This window comes from Meleagris gallopavo, chromosome 1, assembly GCF_905368555.1.
Source record: "Meleagris gallopavo chromosome 1, MGAL_WU_HG_1.1, whole genome shotgun sequence".
Lineage (NCBI taxonomy): Eukaryota > Metazoa > Chordata > Aves > Galliformes > Phasianidae > Meleagris > Meleagris gallopavo.
The window spans coordinates 4420629-4441985 of NC_139404.1; the positions used below are offsets into that span (position 1 = coordinate 4420629).

The 21357-nt window shown below is 39.7% G+C and overlaps 1 protein-coding gene across 1 annotated transcript in view; it reads left to right on the forward strand.

Annotated features, from left to right (window-relative positions):
• TAF3 (TATA-box binding protein associated factor 3) overlaps positions 1 to 21357 on the forward strand; it is a 112910-nt gene that overhangs the window by 2616 nt on the left and 88937 nt on the right. The window contains exon 2 of the mRNA XM_010714491.2: positions 7720 to 7962. Coding sequence (XP_010712793.2) covers positions 7720 to 7962 — 243 coding nt within the window. The remainder of the gene's footprint in view (positions 1 to 7719; positions 7963 to 21357) is intronic.

A 21357-nucleotide genomic window follows, 5' to 3' on the forward strand; every position in this document is an offset into this window, starting at 1 on the left:
TCTTTGGGATTTGGTCTTTGGGCAACTGAGTGAGAGGTGAGGGGATGGAAGAGGTCAGGCTGTGGGCTAGTGGGAGATGGGTAAGGAGTTGGGACTACAGAACTGTTGGTGTGGGAGCAATTAAGCTTTGAAGTAGCAAGGAGATGGGGCTGCTGCCTCCCTTTCTCTGCACTGTGTAGGGTTGGGGTGTGTGTGTATAGGAGAGGATATGGGGGTTTTGGTTTTGGGGAGGGGATGCATATGGAAAGAGAGCACAGAGATCTGTGCTTGTGGGATCAAGGATGTATGTGTGTAGGGTACCATGCAGCTTGGGTTGAGGGATTAATGTGTATCAGGGCAGTGTGGGGCCTTACTGGATTTGGGATTAGGAGAACAGAGCTGTTGATAGCATTGCTGGGGCAGAGACAGGGATCAGGAAGCTCATACCAAGTGGGAGGAGAGAGAAGGGAGCTTCAGGAGTCTGTGTGAGTACAATGCAACATGTCTGTGTGGGGACAGTTGAGAAAGAGAGCAACAAATATTGCCCTGGTAGTGGATAGAGGATGACACTGCGAGTCTACAGTCTGACTGCAGGGCTGACTGGGTCCTTGCAAAGCCCCCAGGGAATGTTTATAGGGAGGCAGATAGCCCTGCAGAGCTTGGGAGTGCTGGAGGGTCTGCAAGGTGTGTGACAGGGGAGTGAGAACAGGGCAGGAGGACTGCCTGTGCTTCAGGGTATGAGCATGAAGCAGGGAGTGACAGTGTCCTGATGGGTGCAGGAGGACTTGATGAGGTGTCTCAGAGCTGTGGAGCCATAAGAGCAGTGCTTGGGTTGCTGCACTGCTTTGCAGGAGGGGATGTGTGGGAAGGATGACAAGTGGCAACTCCGGTCCAGTCTGTGTGAACTGAACGCTGGCATTTCTGCTTAACTTAAGGGGATGTGAGAACCACAAAATGAGGGTGACACAAGCACATCTTCAGCAAGTTTGCAGGTGACACCAAGTTGAGCGGTGCAATTGACACCAGAGAAGGGAGAAATGCCATCCAAAGGGATGTGAATCGGCTCTAAAAGTAGGTAGGTGAGAAGGTTCAACAGGGCCAAGTACAAAGTGTTGCATTTGGGTTGGAGCAGTCCCAGGTATGTTTGCAGACTGGAAGACAGAAAATACCCTCACAAGATGAGGCTCAGCTTGGTGAGGAGAGGAGCAGACGTGGCCTGAAGATGCTGTGCTTGTGGTTCTGCCATCTTCCCAAGGGGCAGAAGTTCTTATTGCATCACTGATCCGCAGTAAACCAATCTACAGTGATCTGAAGAGAAGTGATACTCAGCCCCGCCTTTCAGGCTTGGCTAACACTGCCACAGGTACTCAGTGTTTGCAGGTCTGGGAGGAAAAGATGCAGAGGTGGTGAACATACAGCTTGTGCCTTTCCTTGCTGATGGAACTGGAAGTACACAGTGGAAGTTAGAAATGAGATGCCCCCCTATACTTCAGGTGCCCTAAGAAGGGGCAGAAAGAAAATCTTTTTTTCCTTTCTGTGAATGGAGAAGCAAGAGACATCATAGTTCTGCTCTGTTTGTTTTGTTTTTAGTTTTTTTCTTCAGTGGAGAAAGGGAATGTGCTGTTTTCATGCCAGCAAATGGTATTTCCTTACTTATCTCTCTTAAAATGATACCTGTATTTGTTACTCTAAAAGGTTTGTGAAATGGCACCTCAATGCTCAGCTGATGTCTCCCTGATTTTTTGGAATAGTTTCCTTTTGCGCCTAAAAGAAGTGGCTGTACAAACCCAACTCTGGATTAATGAGTTGAATTTCACGATGGTTTTGCATAAGTAGAATTAATTAAATTCCAATTGTAGCATCTTCATTGTCAGCGTGTTATCTCACAGTCCGACCAGTTGGGGTTGAGTTAGCAGGGCTGTCAGCTGGAGGGACATAATCTTTGTATTCAAAACTGAATGGATTTACTCTGACGTAATTGAGGCAGTGTGGTATTGGTTTGAAAAGCATGTCATCGCCGTTCACATATTTTCTCAGTTGCAAAAGAAAATGATGGCTTTCCCAGCTGTGTTAGATCTTTGTTCCAGCTGTTACATCCCATTAGGAGAGCCACATTCACGATTTTCATTACTTTTCTGCTGTTGTTTCTTTGCATTTGCAGTAGCTCTATTTGATGGGAGTGAATAGAAGACAAAACGATTCGCAAAGCGGACTTGAGATGTTTGATGCTGTGAAATGCTTCAGAATGCTGTGTTGGGGTGGAGGAGTGGGTGAACTTACAGGAGAGAAAGTGAGGGTTTGCTTATTGAAGTAAGCCGTGTTACGCTGTTTGTGTTTGTGGAAAGCTCATGAGAGGAAATCTATTTGGTATGCAGTACGCTTCGCACATGTTTTTATGCTGAAATGTTTGAAAACCATGTTGGAGTATGTAATTAAGGTATTGGAACTACAAAACAAATGGCATCATGCTGTTTCTGAAAGCCAAGATGCCCATTTTTGTTGTGTTAGGGGAGAGCTGCCCATCATGCGCTGTGTCGCTTTGCACTCACGTTTCGCATGGCTTTACAAGATGTAGAAGTTAGTTTGGGGAATGCTGACAGTGCACCAGCATTTTCCTTCATGGGGAGAATTAATCTGGAATCAACCCAAATTACATTGTAGATTTGTATTTTACTTCTTAAAATTTCACTCTTATCAGTATATAATAGTAATCTCTACAGCACTAGGATTTGATGCTCAGTTTAAGTGAGCTAATTCCCTGCGCTGATTTTCTGAATGCTGTGACCGGTATCTATTCCGGGCCCCTTACATTCTGTAACTTTTGTTTCAGTAGGTGTACCTCTGGATGCCTGATAACCTTGAGTTTTGATGGTCTTAAACCAATTAATTTCTTACTGGCTAGCGATAAAGGAGCAACTTGATTTTTTTGCTCAACATTTATAAATTTACCAGGAAAAGGAGCAGACTGAGCAGAAATAGCAAGATGTTAACAGGACCCTTTTTTTCCCCAATGAAGTGCACTCAAATAAGGCATACGTGTATACATATTGTGCATGGTTCCAACTGTTCCTGTGGTTGCTGAATGAAAGTCATGTGTTGTTATTCTGGAGTAACTCCTCGGTGCAGGTGCACGTATTCAGTGCATGGTGGGGCAGTGTGACTTACTGGAGCACGGGGAATCTATGACAGAGCTGAGGACCTAGACCAAATAATTTACTGCTTGAAAATTCTTCTCCACAAACATGAGAGTGAATACTGAGCTATTTATAATAGGTTGCACATGTTGCATGGGTAGTGACTCAGTATTTTTTCTCAATGTATTTCTTTCAGAGCTGCAGTTGCACCCTGCTTTAAAAAAAAAAAAAAAAGCATGAAAACAGCAACTTTCTGTTCTGTACTTGTTAATTTTTCACTGACTCCTATGATCTTTGGGCCCTAGATAGGGGAGATGAGAGGATGTGGGAGGACTGACAAAGTTTGTTTGTGCATCAAGCAATGAAATTTAAGGAGAGAATGAGAGTTTCTCCCAGTGACATTCCCTAGCTCTGCAGTCTCTTTGGATAATGTGAATATTTGTCAGCTGGTGACATGGAGCAGCAGTTGGACTCTGGACAGCTTCTCACTGGACACTTGTTTTTTTGTTTTGTTTTTAATCCACTTCTGCGTGCAGGTTCCTCTTTACTCACACAACAAGGCTGACTGCATGGCCATTTCTGCAGCTTTACGATGAATGAGTTTGGGACTTAATTTAGCTCCGCTGGTTATCATAGCTCTATCAATTTTAGAGCATCATTGCCTTTCAAGGAGATAGTATAGCTTAAAGCTTGTCAGGAGAAATATTCTTCGCTGGTTTGAGATCAGCAGGAGAGTTGTAACTTGCTGGATGAAGCATTCTGCTGTCTTGTGTCTCTTCTCAATCCGAGAGAACATGTGTCCTGGACATATCCAAGATCAGGCAGGATGGACTCTGAGCACCTGATTGAGCTGTAGGTGTCCCTGATCACTGCAGGAAGGTTGGACTTGGTGACCTTAATAGGCCCCTTCTGACTCAAGCAATTCTATGATTCTGTGATATTATTTGAAGTATTGTGATACAGGCAGCAGCATGAGACTGGAACCCAAGACCTCCAAAGCTGTAATTTGGCACTTGCTGTGCAACACTGGATTACTTATTTTACTGGATGGTGCCAGCATATGAATTTTTAAACAGAGGGTAACACAGATACCTGAAGAATATCAAAACAAGTTCAGTATACATAAAATTATTACTTTTTTTTTGTGTAACACCAGGAGAGTTGCATGTTTGTCAGCATTCTCTTTAATGTGTCTGGCTTCTGCTGTTTAAGTGAATTTCTATTGAACAAGATAGGGAAGAGAAATGTTAAACTATTAGAAGTATAAAGGCACAAGCTTGAGTTTTTTCAAATTTGATGAATCACCTGAAATTGCATTTAAAGCATTTTTATGTTCTATTTTTAGTTAATAAGTATTTTGAAATCAAAATTTCTTTTTCGTGTTTTTCTCACTGAGGTGATGTTTCTAGAAAAGGTGAACTGATCAGTGCTTTCATCACTGTGACTGTTGCAGCTTTTAAACGCTTTGAGTTTTCAGTCAGTTTTATCATAGAATGCCTTAAGTTGGAAGAGACTTCAGAGCCCCTCCAATTCCAACCCTTGCCGTGGGTTGGTTGCCCCCCACCAGCTAAGGCTGCCCAGGGCCCCATCCAGCCTGGCCTTGAGCACCTCCAGGGATGGAGCACCCACAGATTCTCTGGGCAGCTGTGCTGGTGCCTCACCATCCTCTGAGTAAAGAATTTCCTCCTGACATCTAATCTAAATCTACCAGTTCTTTAGTTTAAAGTCATCACAATTAGATTAAATAAAAAACTTGGTCCTCCTGCTCCTTGTAAGCTCCCTTTGAGTACTGAGAGGTCCCAATGACATGTTCCCAGAGTCTTCACTTCTGAATAAGCCCAATGACTTGTCATCAACTCTTTGGGTCAGAGATATGGAAAAATAATCCTTATATTTTTTTTTCAAAATAAAAAGCTAAGTTTATCTATTATGCTCATCTTCTGAGCTTGCTTTTTAATGCCATAATTGCTTAAATATTTACATACCTTAAACATTCAGTATATTTTCACGCCGTAAAACATTTCACACCATAGCTGATTGCTTTTCTACCACATATCCTCAGTAACCACTTGTAGGATGAAACCCTTTTTAGCATTTCTCACTTGCTTCTGATGTCAGTACATCTTCTTGTGCTGCAGCTCCTGAAGACTTTTTCCTATTCCAGTGATAAACTGGTCTAAAACACCCTAAGCATGTGTCAGTAGTGGTGGCAGGAGGCTCTCATGGAGCAGGGCTCTCAAAAGACCCTTGTACAGCCCCTGGAATGGGACAGATGTGTGTCTTGCAGTTTGGGAACTTGGCTGTGTGTTTTGTTTTTCCTTCCAAGGCAACGTGTACGTACTGGCCTTCCAGTACCTGAAGATGCCTACAGGAAAGCTGAGGAGAGACTATAAGTGCATGTAGTGGCAGGATAAGGGCAAATGGTTTTCAACTGGAAAAGGGTAGATTTAGACTAAATATCAGGAAGAAACTGTTTACTGTGAGGGTGGTGAGACACTGGAACAGGTTGCCCAGCGAGATTGTGGATGCCCCATCCCTGGAATAGTTCAAGACCAAGCTCAAGGCTTTGAGCAACCTGGTCTAGAGAGAGGTATCCCTGCCTACAGCAGGAAGTTGGAGCTAGATGATCTGAAAGGTCCCGTCCAACCCAAATCATTCTTTGTTAAGCACGGTGTGTCCTTATCTGTTGGTATGGGTTTTGGGTCTGGGTGATGTCTGCTCTGGGAATGAGAGCTGAGGCACAGTCAGGAATTCCAAGAGCATCTGGACTGGCTGTTTAGCTTGGCCCTAACAAGTGGTTCAGTATGCGCAAAGGTATCTGCGTGGTCTATAGAGTGACTAAAAATGACATACAAAATTTCTTGTCTGTGTCAACTAAGTTCAATTTTTTAATGGTAAAACACTTCTATCAAATGCACCATAACTATAGGGATCTCAAAACTGCCCTAAAATTGTGATGGCCTTAATTACATTTGTGTAAGCCTCTGGATTTATCTATCCCTGGAGTCTGCAGGGGAAATAATTGGCACTTGTACTAAATATTGTAGGAACACAAAGTAAGAGATGGTTCTCATTGCACGGAGTTCACACTCTTAATACGGACAAAAGAGGCAAGAGAGGTAAAACACAAGCACCTTGCCCACAGTCGCACAAGAGGCCTGTGTTACAGAGCTGAGAATCAAAGCCATAATCTGAGCATTACTCTTATCTTCACTGAGAAGAGAAATTCTAGAACAAAATTCTTATTTCCTAAACGTACCTGCAGGCAGAAGTTGGCTGGGGGTTTGAATTCATCCAGTGATGTGAGAACCAGCCCGCTCGGCTGCTTTGGCTTCAAGATAAATCAAGAGGAGATTAGGTTCAGAAAAAGAACAAAAGAGCATCCTTTTCCGACCCCCCCTGCCCCGACCCAGTTCTCTAGAGCTGAGCCTTCTGATTCTGAGTTCAGAATAGTGATTGTGTTCCTTCAATAAGCGTGGGCTGGTTTCCCATTATTACTTTAGCAACCAAATTGCATCGTATCATTTAGGGTTATAATATCTTCATAAGCCATAGTGTCAATAATGTAGTATTATTTTATAGAATAACAAGAAAAATAGATGTAGTTTAAGGCATCTATTTGATGATGATGATGATGAGTTACGATGAGACTCAAAGCAGTGCTGTAGGTCTGAAGCCGGGTGCCCCGTTCTCCCTCTGGAGGCGTTTGGAGGAACTGATCTCTGTCTCCTTAGGGAAACTGAGGCACTTGGAGGACTTCTGTGCTGTATAATTTACATCTCTGACCCCAATTACATGTGTAGAATGAAGTACATAGTCTCTTAGACTGTCGTCTTCTGGGGAATATGTAAAAGCAAGGTTCTGACTGCTTGGCCGGTAAGGCTTCATTGTACTTTTTATAAGAAAAAGGAGGTTTTTGCTGCAGAGTTTAACTTGAATTGTGCCATAGGAAATTGGTCCCTAAAATCTAGACTAGAATATTCCCTCATCATCAGAATGCTGTTGATATTACTGTGTTTCAGCCAGGAGGTATATCTAGCTGGTAGGTATAGTGACTCATAGCTTATGAAGCCTGAAGCTTCCATCTGATGGAACGATACTATGTAAAGAATTTTTGTTATCAAGAGATACACAAGATATCTTCTTTTTTTGTTCCCTATGAACTAGTTTCATTCGGCAAATACAATAATTAATTTTCTAAATTGAAAAATAATCTCTGGTCGGTTATGTGCTGGTAAAGGGACACTTTGAGCATATTGAGGGCTTGTTTTGCTTATTTTAATGTACTTTATGAAATCAGAATGCTTTGAGTGGTATATGTTGTTGATTTTCTGTTGCCAGGGACAGCTGCCTGTTAGCCTTCCTCAGTTTTCCTTGCCGTGCTGTTGACATACAGTTCTTTAAAATGGTAGGGATTGAAATAAAACATTTTTTAACAGAAATATGTTCTTAGAACTTTTTTATAGCTCAGTGAGTGATAAACCTGACAGAGCTGTGGATCTCCATTACTGGTACTGAGAGTAGGCAAAATGTAATCTCTGCAGGATAATTTTTTTTACCTGGATTTTTGGAAAAATTTCATTGTTATGTTGTTGTTTTGTTACAGATGGCCGCACAGATCCAATTTTGGATGATGTAGGGGATGCCTTTAAGCTCATGGGGGTTAATCTACATGAACTAGAAGATTATATACACAATATTGAACCTGTGACTTTCGCACATCAAATCCCTTCATTTCCTGTCAGCAAGAACAATGTCCTACAGTTTCCTCAGCCTGGGAGTAAAGATGCAGAAGAAAGGAAAGAATACATCCCGGACTATATGCCACCTATCGTCTCTTCTCAAGAAGGTGCGAAATTAGTCATTTTGTTTTCAGTTTTGGTCCTCGCATGTTTGCATATTTGTGTACATCCCTGTGCTGTGTAGTCACTGCAAATTACACAGGCGAAGGTGATATTAAAGCATGGTGTCAAAACAGGTGACAGTGCTGTGGCAGAAGCTAGTTTTTCACTATTATTTACTTGCTTTGGAGGTGATCTGGTATCAAAACGTGCTACGTCAACACACATTTCTATAACATGCTTAAGTTCTAGGATGACAAAAAACATTCTTTACTGCACCTCGTATGTGATAGCCTCCCTCTGTTGTACGTAGTATTAGAAGTTGTAAAATTGGTAAAGGCAGAAGAAGGAGGGATAGTGAGTCTGGCATAGCATTCTCAGCTCCTAGCACTGGGTACTTCTGTTGAACAAATGGAACAGGGGGGGAAAAAAAAAAAGAAAAAAAAAAAAAAAAAAGAAAAAGAAAAAAGCCAAACTAAAGTCATCTTCATCTTCTAGTTAAGTCTGATTTAAAGTAAAGAAATGAGATTTGTTTAGAGGCACAGTGCTTGCTTCTAATTTTCTTTACTGACATTGGCTAGCATTTCTGGTATTTTATCATTGCTATTGCAAGTGCTCTCTTTTCCTTTATGAAATTTGTGCAGAGGCAGGGGCTGAGGCTTGCTGTAACAGCAAAACCAACTGTAGAAATGCAGCAAGCTGCAGTTAACCCAAGGATTTTAACAGTGGCAATGAAAAAGGGAAGATTGTTGTTTTCCTTTTTTTTTTTTTTTTTCTTTTAGCTACATGAAATTTGATTGCTAGCTAATAAGGTAAATGTTCAAGAAATGTAACCTCATCTAAATTTCTCTTCAAACAGTGAACGTCCTGTGTGTATGCTTTGGGAGGAAAAAAACACGTATAAGTTTGTGGTTTGCAAAAATGCCAGACAAAAAGAATAATTCTTCCCCAAAAGAGCAAAACAAAATGACACAATTCCCAAAATATTTATTTCATTTAAAATTTTGGAGGGGACAGAATCGTGCTCTGTTGTCTCTCTCATTCTTTTTGAAGAAGTTATATCTCAAAGGCTGAAATACATACAAAAATTCTGCCTAGTGTAACAATGAATAAATGATGTTGCCTTACCAATAAGGTGAAATCCATTACTGTGCTGCTATAAATGTTGGATGGGGCGATTTTTCAATGATTTAGAAAGCAGTAATAAAGTACAGTAGTAAGTATAACTTCAGCCTTTCTTATAGGGTGTTCAGATAGCATTTCTGTGTGCTTCAGTTTGTCTAAGAGAAACTGGAGTTGGAAACAACTATCTGCTTGTAAATGAATGTCAGATACAGTGCTTCCAGTGTGTGCAGTTATTCAGAAAAATGTTCTATTTCCAGTAACAACTGCAGGACTTGCTCAAGCTGGCATGTGTTTCCTGACACTTTGTAGACTTGACTTCTCTGTTGTCTTTAGTTGCATAGAATAGGTAGTTATTAAAATGCTTTTGGTCTATAAAATCTCTTACCTTCATATAACCCGGGAAGTGAGAACGTTGTTCAGTGCAGAAACATCTTCAGTTAATAAGAAGACACTGGTAGCTCTTTATGAAGATTGTTGAAAGTATTGTTCAAAACCTAGCAATGAACTCTTGAGCTGAAAGAAAAGGCAAAATGTAAATAACATATATGTATGTTATAACAGCATCAGTAAGAGAAAAGCGTGGAAGGCGACTCTGGAAAGTGAAAAAGGACTTTGGCTGTGCTGTTCTGGCTACTTTCTTGATACTCTCGAGTCTGATTTTTTTAAAGGAGGTAAACAAACACCATTCTGCCAGAGCAGTCCCACTCCTTTGATGTGTAACAAGCTACCCGACAGCACTGCCTTTTGGGTTTTTTCACTTGGAAAATCAAACTTGAAAAACACGCAGGAAAGATCAAATCCTAAAGAGCTCAAAGCATCTGTAGAAGAATATCAGAACGTAGGGGAGGGAGAGGTGAGAGAATTACAGACTCAGTCTGGCTCTACATGACTTGTAAAGAGAGAGTAAAAATTGAAATTAGGACAGTTGTACTTTTTTTTTTTTTTTTGTATGTAACTTTTTATACTCTCTATCTTGCAAGTTAGATCCAGGAGTTAGATTTTAGCAGTCCTTATAAATAATGTATGAATCCTTTTAACACCCGAAGCAAGAAGATATTATTTCCAAAGTTGGATGAGAACCAGGAAAACTTCTAACGCCTAAGGCTAGTGTATCAGAGGACCCATAGACACAACTTCACAAAAAAGAATACTTTTTTAAAATAGCAATTTAAAGCGAGCATTAAATATGACCGAATATAGGTTTTTTATAGCTGAGTTAAAATACTTAGAATTGAGAACATTGTAATTTTGAGAAAATGTTTGCTGAAAATACTATTTGTAATTTTGTGCTCGATGCATTTTCGTTTGGGTTTTATTTTGGGGGAGTTTTTTCTTTAAGGGGAGAAGGTAGATCAGGAGACTGCCATGGATGTTTTGTTGCGTTGGAAGAAGAAGGTTTACTTTTGCAGATTTGAGAAATGCATTGTAGAAATTCTGAAGAGTTGCAGAAACTTTTAATAGTTTGCAGATCTTCATAGGTTAAACAAAACTAATGGCTGATGTTACACAGTTCACAATACTTGAGTTGCTTTGAGTAATAATTAATTGTGTAATAATTAGCCAGTAACAAAGGAAGACTTCATGTGTGTTGTGATGTGCAATGTAAGTCTTTCAGTCCCATAAAATTGGAAAAATAGCTTCATCCCATTTGATAATGAAGCCTTGAGCTCAGCTCATGCAATGAATATTTATTTACTGCTAATGATTGAGATACTACTGGTGCTGATACAATTAACAGTAATGTGACTGTGATGGTCTGAAGGAAGGAGTAAAAGAAAGTTTGTTAAGTGAAGTGGTATACTTTAGTTTTATCAGCTGATCCAATTAAAAGTATTATCTCTAGTGTCAAAGTGACTTCATAGGTAAGTCTAGATCAGTGCTTGAGTAGTAAAAAGATTTTGTTTAATTGCTCATTGAGATAAAAGTCAGTGTTCAGTATTCACCATGACCAGTAGGTGCTGCTAACCTCCTTCTCAACGCTCCCTGAGCTCCACGTGTGTCGCTGGCCGCTTATTTCCACTCCTCTAGAACTAGTGCTTTTATATTTGGAGTATACAGTCTATCCAGCAGTTCTTAAGATTTGAGTTATCATTGTGCTGTTATCGAGTTTTTGGCAAAGTTCTGTCCAGCCTGAGCAAAGCCTTTTCCTTCATATATACACTTAATAGTGAGAAATGCTGAAGCAGCGCTCTGAATGATTTCTGAAGTTGCGGGGGAAGGAGATGACAGCAAATAGGTTTTCACCATCTGTAATTTGTATCAGTTGGGAGTTTAGTTCAGGGCTAGAAGTTTTGTTCCAAGAAAGCACCTAGCATTTTCTTGCCTAAAACTAGAAGTGCCTCATTTCGGTAGGTTGCACTAACTAAATGATCTGATGCTCATCCGAAAGCTGGCACTGCAAGGATCTGCATATGAAATTATATGTTTTGTAAAACAATCTGATTCAGTATTGCCATAGTAAATGCTGGTTTTTAGCAGTATTTTTACAAAGGCCACTGAAGGAATAATTTTATGCCAATGTATCACGATGTTCACTGTCTCCCTATTTTTAATTAGTCTCCTTTTTGTGTTTTTTGGAGTTATTTTAGCACTGTTGTCAGTAAAATGTCATGGTAAACTTGTAAGACAGATTAAAGAAGGAGAAAAAAATAAATTAGTTGCAAAACATGATGGTCATGCTTTATTTCTTGCTCTTTAATGTAGAAGAACATAGTTTTGCAATAATACATCAACTTCATAGAATTTATTGATTTCATTTGAAGCAAAAACAGTACTGAGTTGAAACTAGGCCAATTGAGAAAGCCCAGCTACTTTTCCATAGCTAATAATAATCATTATTACATTTATTCTGTGATACTGTGTAAAGCCCTGGCTCCTGACATTCTAAGAACGTGTATCATTCTCCATTAACTAAACAAAGCCAAGTGTATCTGCTACATGTGCAATGGTAACCTTAATTTTAAGCTTCCTGGAAACAATTTCTACCTGTATTTGATGCATTGCCACATTTTTAATAATATATATTTCTTTAAATAACCACTTTCTCATCTTTCTCTTTATGGGTTTGTCCTTCCCTGCTTCTCTGGCTGGGAGGCTAAGGAAAACATGCTGCTTTTGTGCTTCTTGTGATAATTCACATTAGACCTTAATTCCTTTCTTGCCTTGTGACTGTGTTGGGGTATATCAGAAGGATACGAGGGAAGAAACGTGAGTCTCTTCTCAATGTTTGAAGTGTTTTGCAGGGAGAAGTGGGTGGTTTCTAGGGAGTGAAACAATCTTTTTAATCCTTGCTTTCTTTTTCTGTCATCTGCTTCGTATCTCTTTGCTTCCCACTCATAGAGGTTCAACTCCTTTTCCTTGGAGATCATCTGGAAACAAATGTAATTTGTACTGGGAATTATGTTTTGTGGTCTTTCATTCTTGATAACGTGCACTGGCATTGTATTTCTGATCATTGGAATCAGGACCAGTTCTTGGCACGATGTACAAATTCAGATTTATTTATAACCTTTTCTGTCAAAGCATTTTATTTCCCCAGCAGATCAAAGCATAAAATTGTTGATCTCCTTAACAGTCCTGCCTTTTCCCCATCTTTGCTGTTGATGTGATATTGGAACCCATTACCCACCAGAGCCTGGTGCTTGCAGCCACCTGGTAGCATTGAAACCCGGCTGTCCAATTACAGAACATCTCTAGTTGTTCACATAACATTGGTTGGTAAAAATCCCTTTTGAATTGATGAGAACGAGTGGGATGAAGCAAGATTGGTGATGAAAATTAACATTTTTGCATCTGATGTCTAGGACCTCCTGGTGCTAGACCTGTAACTGTGTAAGCATTAAGCATCACAGTGGCATAAAGCATTAGTGTCTAGCTCTGGTGGCTAGATATATGAGATTTTAAAACTGTCACTGGCCCCTCAGTCTTGCAGTGCTTTTTTTTGGCTGTGGTCCAGAATTGAATGTAGCAAGGATCTCAGAACAGCCTAATTTCAGTCTCTGGTTTCCTCAAGGGTTAAACAAAGGCAATACCTCTTTCTAAATTAGCATGCAATGGGCTTTTAAAAGAATACAGGGATATCAGCTTTGCCATTTTGATAACACAGGTCTAGCTGTTGCTGTTTTTCAGCCTTTCTGCCTTTCCCCTGATCTACTTTAATTCCACAGACTAACTCTTCTCTGTTCTAACAGCTGCACCGGTGGTTTAAAAGCAGCAATGATCTTTTCAGCAGAGCTTTTCCAGTATATTTGGCTAGGAAACCACCACCCATCAACAAACAGGTACTGTGTAGTCAACCAGTTTGAAGAGTTAAACCCCTGGTAGACTGTGAACACTTTGCTCCTGGCTGCTAACCATGCCCAGGCGCTGAGCATTTGCAAGCTTCCTTTAGCCGGCCAGGTGCTGTGCGAAGCGTTAGATGCTGATTGCTTTTGTGTGAGTGAGCCTTCATGTATGCATCAGTATAGCAAGGAAGAAGCAACAGGAAAAAACAGACAAAATGAAAAAGGCAGCCAAGCTTGAGATGCAGGCAGGAGAAAGACGTTGGGAAAGAGCCAATAGGAGAGGCAGGTTTCAAAGAAAAAGGAAAATAGGAGACAGGAACAAAAAGTATACAGAAAATGTGCCTGGTTTAAATTTTGCCATTAGACAGCAGAATAACTCTTTTATAGAATGCATGCTGATAAAGCTGTAATTGGGAAGACAGCTGTATCTTTACCTTTTCTTGAGCAGTAGTATCATAATCTAAAGCATAATTTCCAGTGAAATACTGCAAGAAAGGATTTAACGAGGAAGATTTTTTTATGGGCTTAAAATGTGAAGCTAAATAGGTTTTCACCGAAGAGCTTCAGTTAATTTGCAGCATTTGGGGGAAAAAAATCAATGTAATAAGCACCACAGTAAAACTTTAACCTTGGCAGAAGCTTGATGACATCGGTAGGATCTATCCTCTATGTAGACAGAGGCATACACTATTTTAAATTCTGTGGGGGTTAGTACCTTGCTTTCCTTAATCATTCATGTCTTGGGGGGGGGGGAGGGGAGAGAAATTGTCAACTGTTTTTGCAAGGAGAGTGGCTGCTGGAAGTGAGGAACTGAATTAAAAGCATTTGCATTGTTTTTTGGGGGAGACGACAAATCTTCATCTTAGCTTGTGAGGATTTTTGTGGTTTTATTTTGTCTTTTCTTATACATTTATCTTCTATCCTTGAAAGCAGATAAACCAACCTGGAACCTCACTATGCATAAAAAGAAAAATTAGAAAACAAATTTTATAAAGAAGCTGAGTCCAATATTTGTAAAGTAGTAACAAGAAGTTAGTAATGCTAACAGTAAAAAATCATCATTGTGAAAATGCATTTTGTTTAGTTTCCTGAGCTATCAGAGTTCTACTTGCCGCATAGAGCAAATGAAATACATCTAACATGACTTTTCTCCAAGGGAATATCATCCCTTCAGGGCCAGAAGATTTTTCTGTTGTTTTTTTTTTTTTTCAGACCTGTTTAGATAGCTTACAAGTTGTTAGTGTTTTCTTAGGGATTCAAAATAAAAACTGCACAACGCAGAAGTTGCTTCTTAGAAGCCAGTCTTTTACAGCAAATTGTTTACATCGAATCGGAATGAAAGTCATGGGTTCTTTCATTGCATTATGGTGTGCAAATTGCAAGTTTGGCTATAACACAACTGGAGGAGAAAATGGGACTTTATGATAAAAGGATTCTATTGTCTTGTGTGTTTTGAAGAGAAATGCTGTCGTGATTTTAATTTCCTAGCGATCCCTTTTCAGCAAAACTTCTGTCACTTGTCTTGACTTGTCACGTCAGATCAGTTTTTTTCCCTTTTCTGACAATATGTGACTTTGTTTGCAGCCCATGTTGCTTCCTGCACTGTCTACTGCTACTACTCTTGAGGGTTTCATTTCATCTGGATCATCAGACACCTATGCACTTTTGGAAGCATAAGTTCCAAATTAGGTTATCATCTGATAGCTGTGTGTTAGTGTTCTCAAGCCTTTCAAACTTTCCCTTACTACGCAGAGGAGTTTGGTGACTCTAGGGGAGAGGGTGAGAAATGGGAAGTTTATCTGCTGTTTAAAGCAGACCGAAAGAGAGGAGTAATATTCCAATTTCAAGGGCCGACATCATAACTTTTATTATTTTTCACTGCTTTTTCTCCATGTAGGAGCCTTTCCTACTTTTCATATTGTGAAACGTAATTTTTTTTTTCCTATTTGACTTTTGCCACCATTTTAATGTAATGAAAATGTTAGCCAGTGAATACTGACAGGTAGCCTTTAGGAAGCAAAATTAAAATTATCTTAGTTGCTGGTCCCACACCCACAAATCTGATTGTTACCTCCTGCCCTGGTATTTGCACCTAGTTTGCAGGGAAACTGTTCAGAACCCAAGCAAGCCTTAATTTTGTGCTGTATTGGGAAGGACATAGAAATAGAAAATGTTGAGTTTAGGTGTTAAAACCTCACATAACTCTAGTTTTATGAGATGTTGCCCTAAGTTTCCCCAGTAATGTCCACGTTCTTGTGCTGGTGATTAACAGCTGTGGTATTTGCATGGACGTGGGGCTGGATTCACACCTGGAGTTCAGGAGCTGTCCTTCCAGGTAGTTGTTCCAAATAACTACTCTCCACATTAGTTACTTGCAAAGTAACTTGTCTCAGTTTTAGACACTTTTGAAGTGTCTGAAATGTTGCTTTTGTCTTGTGAAACAATCCCTGCTCCAAGCTATTCAGGAGTAGACATTGTACTTTGTTTAGATGCTGTTTTCAAGTCTAGCTGAGCCTAACCTTGATCTTAGCATCAGAACAAGCCGTTGTCTAGACAAAGATCACGCGTGGATTACGGGACGTATCTCCCTTGCATCAATCAGGTGAATGATTCACTACAAGCTCCTGCAGACAAGTATGTGGTAGAGTCCAGGTTAAGACCATGGAACTGTGCCTTCTAATTTTTAAAATTATGACTAAGAAAGCTCATTTGAATTATTTGTCTTTTGCCACACAAAGATAAGCATTATAACTTTACCGTACAGCACTTAACTTCAGTGCCTTCTTCAAGTCTTCATCTTTGAGTATGTGATCCTGTTTTCTCCAACTCTCCACCAAAGGGAATATTAGTGAGTGGGTAAGTCATTAGGAAAGGATAACTCATTTCTGTGTGTAGACAGCTCCACTTCGTTTTGCAAGAGCCTGAGAAATTTAAAGTTGGATAACATGGAGAGTTGAAATTAGAAGGCAGCTGGAGATGTGACCCAGGTTCATGTAGCAAGACACTTGGATAATTAAAGTTTATCTGTAAAGTGTTTTTTGTAGAATCATTCTTGTTTTGTTGTTTGTTGTTTTTTTTTTTATTGCAGTCTTTAGATACATTAATGTCTTTCTGATGATTTGACAAGACAGCATTTTTATAGGTTTCTTTAGTTTGGATTTTGTTGCTTTGAACAGCTGTGTATTGCGTGACTGGGTTAAATGTGATTCTATTTGCATATTATATATAAATGCATATTGTTTGGACCAGGTAAGTAAAAGCTACTGTAGCATACCTGTGTTTTTGAAAAGCAATGTCAAACTTGAGCAGGGCTGGATTTGGCTTGTATTTAGCCCAAGGCTGGAAAACGTAGGGTCTTCAGGTGGTGAAACAATAAGTCACAAATTTCTCTGACTTGGTTTAGATTAATGTTTCAGTCATGGTTATAAGTGATGACTCCACGCTGCCAGAGGTGATATTTTATATGGAGAGATAAATTTAAGTTCAAGCCTGTGTGTATATATTTAAAACAGCCCAATAACTTAAATGGTCTTTATTCTGGCCACTTCACAATCTGCAGCATTCAACTTAATTTATTTTCTTTGGTGAACTTGTTTGCCCTCTGCATTCAGGCTGTTGATGTCTGCTGCTTTCCCATTCCAAAGAGTTGTGTTCAAGGAAGACTGTGCGTTTCATGTGTATTCTTACAGTTGGGATGAAGCATATTTTTCTTCAAACGTTATGAGCTCTTTTCCCTGAGGGGAGGAGGATGGTACTGATTCTGTGTGTCTGAGAGGTACGGCTTAACAGATTGGCCAAATAATCCATTCTGAATTGGAGAGTGAATAATTTTAATACCCCTTATCTTGCATAGATTTTTGTGGATACTCATCTCAGCAAATGAACTTTGCATTTCTAAATGTTTAGAGCAGCATGTTCATTCAGGTATAGCATACTTGAATCTTAATATTCTCCAAGTTTCTCCAAGTTTCTGGGGATGGGGAACTTTTGTTCCTGGCGTATTTAACAAAACTGTTTGTGCTTGCGTGCAGACAACATTAATGATGTCTGACATTCACAACTGGGAATAGCATGGAGGAAATAATAGTTCTTGACCAATCTCTAAAACACAGGAAGTGCTGGTGCCATAGGAAGGGAGAGAAATTCACTTTTCATTTCCTTTTGAGTCCAGTGTGTTCAGATTAACTTTCAAGGGAACTGAGATGTAGCTCTAAGGATTTGGTCTTCAATCGAGTGTTACCTATGCGTGGAGCCCATCTCAGCAGGCAGTTAGTCAGCAGCCAGGAAAGCTCTCATAGCTCAGCTGCTGGGTATCCTATTGCAAATTAAATATGAAACAAGGATACATTTGGTTTTGCATGGGAAACTTTAACACATGCATTAGAGAGGCTTTCTTTCTGTTCTGAATATTTTAAATCACAATATTGCTGAAGGTGATAGCTCTTCTGTAATCTGTCAGGGATATCTCATTTCTTTTGCTGTTTTAAAAAAGAATTGATGGATTTTTACCATTCCTGTGTGCAACAGTTTTAATTTGAACACAAGTTTTACATATTCAGATCAACGAGAATAAATTGCAAGACATATTGTAGTATTGTTTTTTCAGTATGTGTGTAAATGTAAATATTTGCAGTATGATTACAACATTAATATATATTAATGTATTTTCAAGACCAAAGTTGCGGTTAAAATCGCCCATCCTTCCTTGTGCAGAGAGCTTGAGCTGGGCTTTTTTAGGCAGCCTCAGAATTACAAGTGAAATCCATCTCAATTTTAATGAGATCTAGCCATTCCTTTATCACCCTTTAACATCAGACCTTATATTTTTCGTAGCTGAAAAGGATATCCTTAAAAAAATGGTATAAACTTTATAGCCGTGATGGTGACAGTTCGTATACTGCTCAGTTACACTCACAAACTGCTGCACACGGAGGTTATTGCAGCTCATGCTGACTGTCAATATTGAGACAATACAATCATTTTAGCACAGTTACAGAAAGTAAACTTCGCGTGAATTAAAAAGCAACAGCATCTTAATGTTTATGTTGCCTTCTTTTAGATGTGCTGATTGTCGCTGACTACAGTTGATGCATAATCTGTCTTTCAAACATAAGATGATTCAGGCTAAAGCACAGCATTTCTCCAAAGCCTCACTTGTAGAAATGGTCCATCCTTAAGGAGACTTCCTTTACAGAGACATTCTCTCTCAAAAGGAGCTGAGCTCCTCGTGTGCACTTTCTGTGCGTAATTTGGTAATTTGACACAGTCAGGGTGCCGGTGTAAATCTATCATACTAAAAACCCACAGTGTTGCTTGGTAAAAGTCAGAATGGAGGTCATGTATGGAGCCAGGAGTTGGATTCAATTCTTACAGGTCCTTTCCAGATTGGCATCTTCTAAAAAAAAATGCTTCCACAGTTGTAAAAAGTGAAGAATGGGAATTAATTGATTATTAAACTTACATTTTGAAGTATTTGTTATTGGTAGAATTCAATTTTGTACTTGTGCATGTATCCTGTGCTCTGCCATGGTGGGTTATGATTGTGCTGTGACTTTCCTAGGCTAAACCAAACAGGGTTGCTGCAGTGTTCATACAGGAAACGTGCACAGAAAAAACACTGGAGCAGGAAATAGCGTTGATTAGTAGATGGCATTTTATAAGAAGCTTGCTCTGCTGCTGAGACAGCATATTTCAAATGAGATGAGAAATTAAGTCCTGGCCACTTGTGCCAGGTGAGCCTCGGTGGCTCACTTTTCAAGAGCAGCATGTTAAACCTCCTGGCGCGATTCCACTTGGGTTATAGAGTTCTGCCAACCTAAATGCCCCAAGCAGTTTCAAATTCATTGGGTAAAAACCACTCGGCACAGAGTAGCCACTGCATCCTCCCACCACGACTACTGTGTTTCAGTAGTAATTCAAGTAATTGTGAGTTGAGGCCAGGTCCTATTGACTGAATGCATGCAGCAAGCTTTTTTCCTTTTTTCGTGGCAAATCCAGCAGTGCTCGTGTGTTTTCTAGGTTGGTGCTAGACCTGTGTATAATATGGATGATAACTTCCATGTGATGTTTTTCTGTCAGTGCGTACAGAAAAGGTGTGTGGGCTTTTAGAGTAATTATATGCAAAAAAGCAAGTTAGAAGGGCAGATGGCTATGATGTGCTGCGACAGAAAGGTGTGTGATGTGGGGAGGTGTTGCTGGCTGTGGTATATTCACCACCAGAAGAATGCATGTCGGGGTTAAATAACTTCCAGTAGCATTGTGTGAAATGGAATAATTCTTATCAGCCCCCAGTAGAACGGCAAACACTTGTGCTTTCAGACTGCAACGTTACACATGTGCTTATTCTGTGAGGCAGCTATTGGCCTTATCTAAATGGAAAACCCTTTCCAGCTTGAGAACAACTTAGCAACTTTTTAATATCAAAAAGGGCGCATTATATACAACACATGTACAAGACTCAAAGGAACATGTATGCTGCCTAAAGTTTTTGGAGTTACAGTGTGTGTACGCTAATCTCCTGAGAGTTCATTGCACCATGCTTTTATCAAGAGCAAAGGGAGCTGAGCCGGAGGACTTCTGTACGCAGCCACTCCATCTGAAAGAACCAGCTCCTTCTTTCTCCATTCAAGGCAGCATGCCCAGAAGTATGTGCACATCGCTCCTATCAATGCAGTCACAGGACTCCGACTTCCTTTTTATGTGAAAATAAATGAAAATGTTTTAATTCCTTATTGTTGCGCAGCAGAGGAGGTTTCTGCTGTAGTTTAATTGGCTTAGATCTGTTGCTCTGTGCAGTGCATCTTTGCATTAAGCTGCTGTTACCTTTAATGCTGCATAGAAGAGATGAAATGCATTGGTAGTGTCTCAAGAGGAAAAACTTTGCTTTTCTTTGTAAAAAGAAAATATATAGAAGTGACTTTAAAAAACTGCTTCTTTTGTTTATCGCAGGTGACGGCAGTTCAAACTGCTCAGCTTTGCTGCAGCCTCTGTGTCCAGTTTTGCAGTTTCTTTGCCTTAATTGGTGTACGTTTTGCTTTCCCTGATAATCTTTTATGAAAGGGCAGTGAGATGAGGGAACAACTGAGCTTCAGAGTGAGAGATCCCGTCCAGAAGTCGTGTCCACGCAGTATCACATGAACACGGAGAGAACACGGCAGCTATCAGATAACACGCTGAACACGATTCTCCAGAATTAGGTGACTTTGTTTCCTTTCCTGTATTTAGTGTCCTGACGTCTAACAGAGGTCAGGGTTACTTTTTGAACAGGCAGAAATGCATTAGTTCCATTCTTTTTTTTGAACAGTAGTTCATTTCTTTCTCTAGCATTAAGACAGCAGCTGTAACCTTTTCGTTTTAATGAGCCAAACCTTTGTTCAGACAGGAGCCTCTCCTGGTCACAGGTAGCATGGTACATGAACATATTTAAGGCAATCAATTGCTGTAAGAAACAGCACGCAAAGAATAGTCCTGCTTCTTCATCCAGAGAGTCAAATTCCTAATTACAGCAGAATTTACTAAAAATGACATTTGGCAAAAATCCAGAGCAATACTCAGCCTCGCTACCTCTTGTTTTAGAGGCAAGTTAGCTGTTCTGTCATCACACCTCCTGATTTAATAGATACCAAGTTAGAAACACGTGGAGATGTTTTTACATCTATTTGAAAGTGTATTAATTCTGTACTCACCAAGGATTTATATTTCTTAAATGTTAACTGCTTATACCGACTTGTGTAATGTATACCTTCACTCTGCCAATGCAACATCAGGGCTTTATTCTGCAAAACTCAGTTCAGTTCTCTCAAGCTTTAATTTTGCTTTTCATGTGTGTATCTCATTTATAGCATTCATAGTGAAGTATGTTCTTAAAACAATAGCAGCATGATTTGGTTACATACAGCAAATGAAATAATATGAAAGACATAGGCTTTCTCTAACCTGAGTCTCCATAGCATTTTATATTGCTGTATGTTATAAAATATGTGGCTATAAAATACA